The sequence below is a fragment of the Mastomys coucha genome, chromosome X (genome assembly GCF_008632895.1).
Source record: "Mastomys coucha isolate ucsf_1 chromosome X, UCSF_Mcou_1, whole genome shotgun sequence".
NCBI classification, from domain to species: domain Eukaryota; kingdom Metazoa; phylum Chordata; class Mammalia; order Rodentia; family Muridae; genus Mastomys; species Mastomys coucha.
Genome location: NC_045030.1, coordinates 100,947,199 through 100,958,959, shown reverse-complemented (window position 1 = coordinate 100,958,959; position 11,761 = coordinate 100,947,199). Strand labels below are relative to the sequence as shown.

The following is an 11,761-nucleotide window of genomic DNA, read 5'->3' as shown; positions in this document are numbered from 1 at the left end:
AATCTAGACTCGACTACCCACCTGAGGCTCTCCGGGCACAAAGGAAAGGCATGTCTGGCAGCCTTCATCAATCTCTTTAGAGACGAGGGGGCGACAACGCAGTGCCACTCTTACAGGAATTCCCTTCACCTCTTCTTTCATGGTACCGGCTTAGCAGGTGTCCGTGCCAAGTGAAGCCAGCTCTCCCTGGAGCCTCCGGAGGCTGGCAGGAGTGGAAAGGCCCTTCTCAGGCCGGCCGTAGGAGACCTCGGAACTCGCTGATGCACTCTCTTTCACAGTAGGATCACTGTATCCTGTCACTCTTGGCCACTGTCTAATGGTTTGTCAGTCCCAAACACCGCAAGGCGAAGTGGGGTCTGAAATAAACTCCAGCGAAGACAGCGACCGCGACGCCAAGCCTTAAAGTGCTACAAAGTGCAGAATCTGAGCCAACGCGGCGCCCGGTAACTCACCAAACTAAACGTCCCTTTTCCTCCCCGATCTTCCCTGGCGCCCTGTTCCAAGCGGAGCTTAAACCGCCAAGTTTCAAATTGTTCCCAGAGGCGCCAGCCAATCGGAGCGCATACAGCCTGGGAGACGCACACGAACGTGAGCACGCACAACGTGTGACGCCCGAGGACGCTGGAGAGCTGGCTCGCCCAAAGCAGGCTCCGCCCGTGCAAGGTGGTAGCGAGCATCCGCTTCCGGTTCCGACGCCGAATTGGCTGTCGCTGAGGGAGGCCTTCTTACCGGTGAGGTGGCACTGAGTTAAGTGGGTGGTGGGATTCGGGCGGGTTGCAGGACACGGATCTAGAAGGTAGCCTGTGTTGACGGAGCTCGTCTGTGGACGCCACGTTTACTAAGCACCTCTAGAGACTGTGGCACTGTGCCTGGCCCCAATCCCTCTGGGGTAGTTTTAAAGTAGATCTTTGTAGATGTGGTTCTCATTACCTCTTCCTAGGTTGAAAGCGGTGACACCTATCTTTTTGTAGAATTGTGAGAAATGCAAACATGCCATTATAGTGCTTAAAAAATTTTTTTGTGTGTTTTGTTTTTGTTTATTTTTGTTATTTTGCTTTGTTGCCTCTCCCCCGCCCCCTCCAATCTTAACTTACTTGTGGGATAGTCCCATAAAGGAATGGCGCTTTCTGAAACTTAGAGTGCTTGGTCCATTTTAAAATCATTTTCGTTTCCTTTGATTCGTCCTTCTCAGGGCTTTGCCTGAAATGGACAACCGGATTCCTTATGATGACTACCCAGTGGTTTTCCTGCCTGCCTATGAAAATCCTCCAGCATGGATTCCTCCTCATGAGGTGGGAAAACCGTCTGCATTCCTGAATAAGAAATACCAATCCCCAAGCATGAGATAAAACTAGCAGGGTTATAAAACCTAATGGAGAGTGAATCATAGGTGAATTTTTGAGCAACAGTGACCCACTGGCAGCTTCTGAATTCTAAAAATTCAGAACCTTTGTTTCCATCCTGTCAATAAAAAAAGAAATAAGAATCTATAGGGCCTCTAGCATGTCCTGAGACTAAACAACCACTCCTCTGGACTGTTTTATCTGTTTTATGTAAACTGAGTCTGTGGCTTTACCCCTTCCTGACATATATCTGATTTAGTGGACTGTTTTATCTGTTTTATGTAAACTGAGTCTGTGGCTTTACCCCTTCCTGACATATATCTGATTTACTAATATTCTAAAAGAAGGTAGATGTAACATCTAAGACTGGGAATAAGATTTCTGAGATTGCTGTATCTTGCAGAGAGTGTACCACCCAGACTACAACAATGAGTTGACCCAGTTTCTGCCCCGAATTGTCACCCTGAAGAAGCCTCCTGGTGCTCAGGTAAATGTATAGAGGCTCTTATTCCAGTAACATTTGGTCCATGCCAGAAGTTGGCCCTGTTTGAGACATGGATGTGGATTGGGAGGTAGGTGACCAGAAAAGCAGAGGTGACACTTCCATAGTATCTCTTTTTCTTCTGAGTACACAGATGTTTCTGTTCTTATGTCTATGCTGAGTCTGCATCCTGTGTCCTTGTCTTTCAGTTGGGATTTAACATCCGAGGAGGAAAGGCCTCCCAGCTAGGCATCTTCATCTCCAAGGTCTGTGTGAATGTGTGTATGGTAAGCTGTAAGGCTAGCTACTTTGTTATCATATTAAAATGTACTGGTGGCCCAGCAGATAAAAAATGGATGACCCAGTGGAGTCATAGAATAGACATAATGGGAATTCAGCCTTTCCTTCTCAGAATTGTACTTGGGCCCAGTGTGGTGGGTGTGTCGGTACTCCAAGGACTTCAGAGGCAGAAGCCAGAAGATTAGGAGTAGATAATAATCTATAAAGTCAAACCGGATAGTGGTGGCATATGACTTTAGTCTCAGCACACGGAGGCAGAGGGTAGGCGGATCTCTGTGAGTTTAAGGCCAATCTGATCTGCACAGTGAGTTCCAGAGTAGCCAGGGCTACAAAAGAAAAACCCTGTCTTTGAAAAAAAAAAAATTCTAACAAAAATAAAAACCAAACTGAGATCTAGATTTCAGTGAGCAAGCCACTTAATCTCCCTGTGGTATAACACATTTGAAGAGTGCTGAATTTCTCCTGCATTCTCCTGACTTACTCCATCACAACATCCCTTCACCAACAGGTGATTCCAGACTCAGATGCACATCGAGCAGGACTTCAAGAAGGCGACCAAGTTCTAGCTGTGAATGATGTGGATTTCCAAGATATTGAGCACAGCAAAGTAAGCATAGTGCATGGGCTGTGGTCATGCACGAAGCCATCTCAGGTAGGACAGGTTGGACCAGAACAGCCTTATCTGTAAGAAAGCATCTCTTCAAGGGAAATGTACCAGAAGAGAGCAGCTATCAGTGACCTAGATGGGGCACATTCCGTTGCTGTGTTATATTTCTGTCCTGGGTAATGTCTCTTCATTTGTACAAGCTGCTCTATGTTCCTTCCAGGCTGTTGAAATCCTGAAGACAGCCCGAGAAATCAGCATGCGTGTGCGCTTCTTTCCCTACAGTAAGGCATTTTTGTTTTCTTTTCTTTTCTTTTCTTTTCTTTTTTTTTTTACTTAGATGGCAAGCCTCTAGGTAAGTAGAACTCTTTTAAGTATGGATAATGGGAAGCCCCAGAAATTGGGAATGGGAAGTTGGGAGCTCATCCTGAAAATAATGTGCTGTGTTCTTTCTTACTCCAGATTATCATCGCCAAAAAGAACGGACTGTGCACTAGAGACTTGCAGCCCACAGCCTTCCATGTGGAATCTGCCAGGACAAGCTGGCTAGACCTCTGAGAAGTTGGAGACGTCAGGAAATTATACCCTCCACACCTTCCTGGTTTAGTGGATGGGGAGGATGGGGAGACAGCTTACCAGCTGTATTATGTATTAACTGTACTGTACTAGGAGTTCCCTAGTTTGCTAGGTGAGTTTCATTCTGGAAAAGGAGAAAGGTAGTGATGTCTAGATGTCTGGAGCCTGTGGGGGAAAGCCAACTAGAAAACAACTGGCATTTATCAGGTACCTTAGATTGGTCACTTCACAGCTTATGATTTTATTGGTAGAAATCGGTAGAAAAAAAAGAATCTTGGGGACCTTCCATCTGATTTGCCTGGCCACGCCATCCAGTCCTTGTACCTTGGAGTCCCATACACATAGGAGACTCCAAGGAGGCACTTCCTTCTCATCCCCGCCCCCACCCAAAGTAAAAACACAATACTGAATAAACCGTGGCTCGAGTGATACTGCTTGAATATAAAATGCCATTGAGGAAAACAAATAGAATAATCAAACACTGGGAGAAACAGCAACATCATACTTACTTTACAGTTCTATCTGGCCAGAATACTTGAGAGCTTAACACTAGCCATAGAGTACCGAAGGGGTCCTTAGAGTCAAGGGCCCTGGGTAAAACTGCCCGTTCCCCAGGCGTTGTGCTGCAGGGGGTGGTGTTAATATATTCTTTTTATATACATTCTCTGATCTGGAACTTAAACCAAGGAAGTGGCATAGATTATTTCTTTTCACAAGCAGCAGTACGAAAGTGGTTCCTAATTTCCCACTTGTAGTTTGATTAGTGATAACTGCTAACTTCCTCCTTTTTCTGACCCTACCCCCAAATAACTTTCTATCGCCTTGTATCCTTAATCACTGAACATTACATACCTGCACAAGCCATGACTGTGTCATCTCCATTGACTGATATTAAAATACTCAGTCGTAATTGAAAGGTCATTTTCTCTGAAGGAGGTGCTTCTACAGTGAAAGCCCATCATTTGACTTAAAAAGAATCCTAGGGAGAGCCATCAAGATGACTCTCTGGGCTGAAAGGATGCCTTCTTTCAAGCCTGGCAATCTGAATTTAATCTCCGGGACCCACATGGTAGAAGGAGAGAACAGACTCCCAAAGTCGTCTGTTGTTCTTCACCTGCAGGGAGTGGCAAGCAAACACATACATGAATCCTGTGGCTGAGCTGAATCTCTTAATTCCTCTGGAGAGTGATTCTTTTGGTTTGAGGGAGAACCTAGGAATACCTTCTTTGTTTATTTACTTATTTTGTGTTTTGGGGGCTTTCTTTGTTTTTGTTTTATTTTGAGGCAGGGTTTCTCTGTGTAGCCTTGGCTGGTTTGGAACTCACTCTGTAGACCAGGCTGCTGGTCATGAACTCACAGAGATTGTTTGCCTCTGCCTCCTGAGTACTGGGATCAAAGGCGTGAGTCACCACTCCCACACCCACCCAGGCTGGAATCTACTCTTTTAAATAAGCAAGATAATAAGTTTTCAAATGGATGAAATGTGGAAACTGGTTCTTCCTGTGAATCCTACCCCAGCTGTACTAAAGGCATTTCTAGAGACTCAGTTCTATTACATTGTTGGTGCTGAATCTTCTGAGCAGAGCTGGAGGTTAAATTAGCTTAAGTCTTCCTAGGAATTCTATCCTTTTATTTGCTCTGCTGACCCCCAGTGGCCGTCAGAGAAAGAAAAGCTTGGATATTTCCACAAAACTAATAGGTGTGTCTGCTGAACGTCAAAGTACTATTTCCATGGTTATTAAGTTATTAATTTTTTTCCTCTGAGATAGATTCTTGGTACATACTTCAAGCTGGCCTTGGACTTGTGATCTTCCTGTTTCAGCTTCTGAAATTCAGAGGATACAAGTGTATATCACTGCACCCCGCTGTGGGTAGTGGGATTTTATTTTATTTCTATTTATTTTTTGAGTATGAAGGTCCAAAGTTGACATCGGCCATCTTTCTTCAGTCACTTTTTATCTTATTTTTGGAGACTATCTCTCACTGAATCTGAATCTCTTATTTGGCCTGACTGTCTGCAAGGAGGCCCCAGGGTTCCTCCTCTCTATACCTTCCCAGTGCTGGGATTACAGGTGTGTGCTACATATATCCACAACTCCTTTTTTTTTTTTTGTTTTTTTGAAATAGAATCTCTATTTTGTAGCTCTGGCTCTTCCTAGAACTTTCCAGGTAGATCAGGCTGGTCTCGAACTCAGAGAGATCCACCTGCTCCTGCTGGGATTAAAGGTGTGTGCCACCATGACAGGCATCCAGCATTTCAAGTGCACTATGGGATTCAAACTCATGTCCTCATGTTTGTGTAACAAGGATTTTTACTGATGTTGACATCTCTGTTGCCTCCAGTTGAGATTTTTCCCTTACCATAATTTATTAATTCGCCGGCGCATGCCTTTAATCCCGGCACTAGGGAGGCAGAGGCAGGTGGATTTCTGAGTTTGAGGCCAGCCTGATCTACAAAGTGAGTACCAGAACAGCCAGGGCTACACAGAGAAACCCTGTCTCAAACCCCCCTCCCCCCAAAATAAATATATAAATAAAACATTTTTTTAAATTTTTATTAATTCAGCAGTCATTCTATTAGCAGCATTTAAAAGTTTTACACCCTATCTGGGGTCCAGGGAACATTGCAGAAAAAATGCAGAGGTGGAAATAATAGAGCCATAGGATAGAGAGGAAAACCATCTTTCATCTTCTCAATGTGACATAGCCATTGTAGCCATGAATACACCAAGCTGTGGTTAGCTGCACAAGACCTTGGAGATTCATAACGATGAGCTAGGAAGAGGCCCATACAAGTTTCTTGTAAAGATCTTGCTGTAGGAAAGCAATTATCAAACTGTGGGTCAAGACCCCTTTGGGGAGGCCTAACAACCTTTCAAAGGGGTCACCTAAGACCATCTGCAGGTCAGATATTTACATGATGATTCATAACAGCAAAATTACAGTTACAAAGTAGCAACAAAAATAGTTTTATGGTTCGGGGTCACCACAACGTGGAGGACTGTATTAAGGGGGTTGCAGCATTTGGAAAGTTGAGAACCACTGCTCTAGGATGAGGTTCACAGGTAATTCATTATTTTAATTTTACTAATATAGTTCTTGTTTTGAATATTAAAAATTCTAAAAGACCCAGTAGAGTGGCACACTGAGTTGGATTTCAGGTTAAATATTATTTAATAATTCAGGTGGCTTGCAGCCTAGGAAACGGAAAGGAGATCCAACAACTCCCAGTTAATAGGTTTTTGGTTTTTGGTGGGTTTTTTTGTTTTGTTTTGTTTTTTGTTTTTTGTTTTTTGTTTTTTGTTTTTTGTTTTTTCGAGACAGGGTTTCTCTGTGTAGTCCTGGCTATCCTGGAACTCACTTTGTAGACCAGGCTGGCCTCAAACTCAGAAATCCTCCTGCCTCTGCCTCCAAAGTGCTGGGATTAAAGGTGTGTGCCACCACCGCCTGGCAATAGGTTTTAAAACAATTAATATGGGCCAATGATGTGGCTCAGTAAGTTAAGGCACTTACTTCGAGGCTTGATGATCCCCATGATAGGAAAACAGACTTCTGCAGGTTATCCTTCCCCACACAACCAGATGTATGCCATGGCACATGTGTTCACATACATGCACACACAGAAAGTAAACACAAAAAGCAACTTATCTAAGAAGTGTGATCAATATAGTCAAAAGTTCCAGCCATGGAGGCTGGAGAGATACCTCAGCAGTTAAAAGCACTAATGGCTCTTCCACAGGACCTGGGTTCAATTCCCAACACCTACATGGTAACTCAAAATCATCAGTAACTGCACTTCCAGGGGATCCAATACCTTTTGCTCTATGCAGCCACCAGGTAAGCAGGTGCATACATCATTTTTCAAATAGAGTTTTTAAAGATTTGTTTTTTCTTGTGATTAATTTATTATATGTAAGTACACTGTAGCTGTCTTGAGACACCAGAAAAGTGCATCGAATCCCATTACAGATGGTTGTGAGCCACCATGTGGCTGCTGGATTTGAACTCAGGACCTTCGGAAGAGCAGTCAGTGCTCTTAACTGCTGAGCCATCTCTCCAGCCCTCAAATTTATTTTGGGGGATCACAATTATATCATTTCTTCCCTTCTTTTCTCCTAAACTTTCCCATATATCCCTCCTTGACTTCTTTCACATTTGTGGCCTTTTATATATTCTTTGATTAATTTCTTTCATTGATTACTATTAAATGTGTGTCTATATTTTAGGGTACCTCATTCAATATGACCTTTTTTAGTTCCATCCATTTACCTGCAAAGTATTTGATTTTATTTTTCTTTACAGTTGACTAAAACTACATAGTGTAATATCATTCCTCAATTGAGGGTACTTAGGTTATCTCCATATCCTAGCTATTGTGAATACAACAGAAATGGACATGGTTGAGCAAGTATCTTCAGGGTAGGATGCCAAGGCCTTTAAGCAGATACCAATAAGCAGCATAGCTGGGTCATATGGTTGGTTTATTTTTAGCTTCTTGAGAATTCTCTATACTAATTTCCAGAGTGGCTACATCACTTTGGAATTCCACTAACAAAGAATGAGAGTTCCTTATCTTTGCCCTCCAGCATTTGCTCAGTGTTGGTCTTAGCCATTTTGACTGGGGTAAGGTGAGATGTCAACATTGTTTTGATTTTCATTGACAGTGGAACATTTTTGAGCTATTTCTTAGCCATATATATATATTTTTTTCTTTTCAGAATTCCCTTCTTCCGGTCCCAGGTCCATTTTCTTTGAATGGATCTTTTTTTGTTGTTGTTTGATGGATTGCTTGGGGGGGTTGTTTTGTTTTACTTTTTTTAGTTCTTTGTATATTCTGGATATTAATTCTCTGTCAGATGTATAGCTGGCAATGATTTTCTTCTATTTATGGGTATCTTCACCACATGGTTAATTGGTTTTTTAGCTGTACAGAAGCTCCTGACCTCACTTTAGAAGGACCAAAACATTCCTTGAACTGGGCAGGCAGAAATACTGTAACAGTGGTTGTCTGTACTTGAACCTGTACCACCTGACATCACACCCATGCTCTCCTCCAGTAGCCAAGTCTGAGAGTGGCCATACCCTTTTGGCTTCCTCTCTGGGGTTCTTTACAGTGTAAGCACCAGGTGCTGCTAGGCCAAAAGGTAATTACAAAAGTAAGTGATCAGATGGGGACCAGGGTAGCTGAAGCCAGAGAGAAAAAGCAAGTGACTTGGAGGGACCACATAGGGGCAAAGTACTTAACACAAGATACCTAATCAAGGGTTGGAGAGATGGCTCAGCCGTTAAGAGCTCTGACTGTTCTTTCAGAGGTCCTGAGTTCAATTCCCAGCAACCACATGGTGGCTCACAACCATCTCTAATGAGATCTGATACACTCTTCTCGTGTATCTGAAGAAAGCTATAGTGTACTCATATAAATAAAAGTAAATACATCTTTTTAAAAAAAAAGATACCTAATCAAGCTTGTAAGTAAGGGGAAGGGAGGGGTACAGATGCCTGAAGCAGAGAGATCATTCTCTGTAGTTCCAGTATTCTCTGAGAGGGAAAAAAATAGCACAGAGATCACACCAGCCATATCTAGACAAAACGATTTATTAGAGTGTTGCAGTGGGGGCTTCCACACAGAATTATCAGAGATGGGCTATTGGCTCCTCTTAACTCTGTCTGCTGTTGGAGCTTCCTAGCTCTGTGTCTGTCTGTTCTGCTGCATAAACTCTTCGATGACTATGTCCTCCGAGCTTGCAGGAGCAGCAAAGGGGAATGGAGAGTTATCAACTCCCTTCCTGGGCTTCCTCCACATTCTTAATTCTAGAGAGGTAATCCCTTCCCTGCTTCTCAGCCTTCCCCTCCATGCCCCATGGGGAGGGCTCCTTTCCCTTCTGAATCTGTCTAGACAATGGTGCCAAGGAGCAAGGAGCATTAGAAGGGAAACAACAAAAGGATTAAAGATGAGGATGATGTGGAAAAGGAGGACCCCAAGTCCCACAGAAGGGGCAACAACCCAGTTTTGCCAGGGAGTAAAGGGTCATAGGGACAACTTAACAATAGAATGGGTTTTTGGAGGGAAGAGAAGAGGGAAAGAAAAATGGAAGGGATGAGGGGGAAGAATTCCAAAAAGAGCAGCTGGTAAAGGGCAGGGAGGTAGGGGAAAGAGGGCTTGGGAGCACCAGACTGTGACGTGAAGCTAAACCATGTTTCTGGTGCACAGTCCTGAAAGCAACACTTTGAGGAAGCTTTTAAAACTTGCATCCTAAAACAGAGCAATAGGCAGGGGGAGGGGGTGGAGCTTCCAAGCCTCATGCTGACTTACCTGGTAGCCACTGTGGCAAGCATGGAGAGGGATGAAGAATGGAACTGAAGCTTAGAAGTGGCTGTGCAGATCCATGATTTTTTTCATTCTTCTCTTTGTTTCCCCCCAGGCCTTACCCTCCCCTATATGTCCCCTAAAAAGCTAGACATCCAACCTACTTATTGTCATTCCATCTTAAGCCACTCTTTTCTGAGAACTGTTTAGCCCCCAACCCACAGGGTAATAGTTCCCAGGAGCCTCACCTGCTCTTGCACCATGAGATGGCTTTGGATGGATCAAGATCAGGGGCAGCTCCACACCAACATCACTGCAAGCATCCCAAAGTGGAGTTACCGATGTCCTTAAAGGACTCAATCACCAACCTTCCTTCAGTTTTCCCAATCCTCTGAGGCCCTCGGATTCTTCTGAGGGTACCTTTAGTCTCCTTATGCCCTCTTCCTCCCTGTCCTGCCTTGGTTCTCTCACCCTAGCTTCTCACCTGGCTGGCAGACCTCCTAGAATGCTGTGAATAAAATGACACCCCAAATTAGTAGCTAAAAATGGGGAGGAATCAACCCAGTTTTGCTGGGGATAAGTCATCATAAGGCCAACTTAGTAAGAGCACAGGACTTTAGCAAGGAAAGTGACTTGTGAACTGAATCTAGAAAAAGAATACCTTGAATGGGTCAATCCAACAGGGAAGAAAACAAGTGAGAAACTCTTGGCTCCCCGCCCCTGCCCAGACCAACTGGAAATCCTCACTTACCCCCCATAGGACACCATCAGGTTGACTCTAACTTTGTAGGACACCAGGATCCCCAGAAGCTCCTTGTTCATTCCAGGTCGAAGACTTGATATTATAGTATCAATTTGGGGTGTTAGGAGTATAATAGAATTTACCTCCCTCATAATCCTTCCCATGCTTTAGTATTACCATGCCCCCATTGCCTTTGTCTTTTCCCAAAGGATATCCCAGGCTGTAATTGTTTCTGCCCCATTGAGGTGACATTTTTCTTCCTAAAATTCCATTTGATTATGTTACTGTCTGTTTGAAGGCCTAATTTGTTGAACATAACTACTCTGTGACTTTTAGGAGCCAAAGCATTTTAGCCTTGTCTACTCTCTTCTTCCCTGACTCCCAAACACCTAGAAAACAGCCTATACAGACCTGTCTTTCTATTGTGTTCCTCAAAATGCTATTCGGGTTTGGGATTCCTACCTTCTAGCTTCTTCCCATGCCATGTTCCCAGTCTGAAATGTTCCTTTCTATTGGTATCCAGATTTTATACATTTTTTTCAAGCTCTAAATCATTCTATCTCCTCTAAGAACCCCTTGCCAGCTATGTTGGCCTTTAACTTCTATTGGACTCATAATATAAACCACATGTACCAACACTTAAACTGTTGGATTACATTTGTATTCCTCTTTGTTCCTCATCCAGGTCATATATTGACTGAAGGAAAAGATTGTCTTAAGTTTCTTTGTGTATCCCCATCAATATTACATAGGCATGAGCATTTAATAGGTGCTCAATTGAAACCTGCTGATTGGAAAATAAGATACTGAAAGCTTTTTTTTTTTTTTTTCTTTTGGTTGCTTTGGGGGTGCTGATCCCCTTTCTTCTAAATAATGCTATTTGGATAATTTCTAAGGCTATTTCTGTGAGTAAAAACCTGTAGATACTAGATTCATCAGGCATGGGGAGAATTGGTCATTTATGATTGTAGATGGTAGACAAATGGCTTTGGTGAGAAACACATTTAATGCTAATCTGGAAGCATAGAGCCAAGTGAATGCCATTGAATTTTTATCAATTCCTGCCATATAATTGTCATTACATATCCTCCTTTTCCACCATCTCTCATCACCTAACTCTGTTCTACTTTCTCTAGATAGTAACTATTGTAGAGATCACAGTATTTAGAGCCAGTTGGCATATAATAGAATCCTGTTTGTTGCATACTTATGCAACCTTGAACAAATCCCTTGCCTTTGAGCCTCAGAGACCTTATGTGTAAAATCGAATAACATATCTGGCCAGGGTCAGGGGCGCAGGCCCTGAGTTCATCCTCTGCACCTCAGAAACAACAACAAACCCAACCACCTGGCCAGTGTATTTTAATGGTATTCTTTCTTTTCTTTTCTTTCTTTCTTTTTTTTTTTT

At 43.2% G+C, this 11,761-nt stretch overlaps 3 protein-coding genes across 4 annotated transcripts in view; 1 reads left to right on the top strand and 2 right to left on the bottom strand.

Moving 5' to 3' along the window:
• The window catches only part of Kif4a (kinesin family member 4A), a 99,485-nt gene extending 98,975 nt beyond the window's left edge, over window positions 1-510 (bottom strand). Inside the window, exon 1 of the mRNA XM_031368811.1 lies at window positions 22-510. Within this exon, the coding sequence (XP_031224671.1) occupies window positions 22-141 (120 nt within the window). The 5' untranslated portion in view covers window positions 142-510. The remainder of the gene's footprint in view (window positions 1-21) is intronic.
• A 105-nt stretch (window positions 511-615) lies between these two features.
• On the top strand, window positions 616-3,735 carry Pdzd11 (PDZ domain containing 11). 2 transcript variants are annotated; one of them, XM_031365588.1, is made up of 7 exons: window positions 616-731; window positions 1,193-1,292; window positions 1,747-1,830; window positions 2,034-2,090; window positions 2,633-2,731; window positions 2,952-3,012; window positions 3,191-3,735. In XM_031365588.1, exons 2-7 carry the CDS (start codon window positions 1,206-1,208, stop codon window positions 3,223-3,225), a joined length of 423 nt encoding a protein of 140 aa, XP_031221448.1. In that variant the 5' UTR covers window positions 616-731; window positions 1,193-1,205; the 3' UTR covers window positions 3,226-3,735. The 2 variants fall into 2 exon arrangements, with proteins under 2 accessions (XP_031221448.1, XP_031221439.1); XM_031365579.1 differs by having other exon boundaries at window positions 2,034-2,111; window positions 3,191-3,733.
• A 5,252-nt stretch (window positions 3,736-8,987) lies between these two features.
• Window positions 8,988-11,761, bottom strand: part of Arr3 (arrestin 3) — a 14,120-nt gene continuing 11,346 nt past the window's right edge. The window contains exons 13-17 of the mRNA XM_031375476.1: window positions 10,363-10,446; window positions 10,096-10,119; window positions 9,860-9,924; window positions 9,618-9,627; window positions 8,988-9,045 (exon numbers count right to left, since the gene is read on the bottom strand). Of these exons, the coding sequence (XP_031231336.1) occupies window positions 8,988-9,045; window positions 9,618-9,627; window positions 9,860-9,924; window positions 10,096-10,119; window positions 10,363-10,446 (241 nt within the window). The remainder of the gene's footprint in view (window positions 9,046-9,617; window positions 9,628-9,859; window positions 9,925-10,095; window positions 10,120-10,362; window positions 10,447-11,761) is intronic.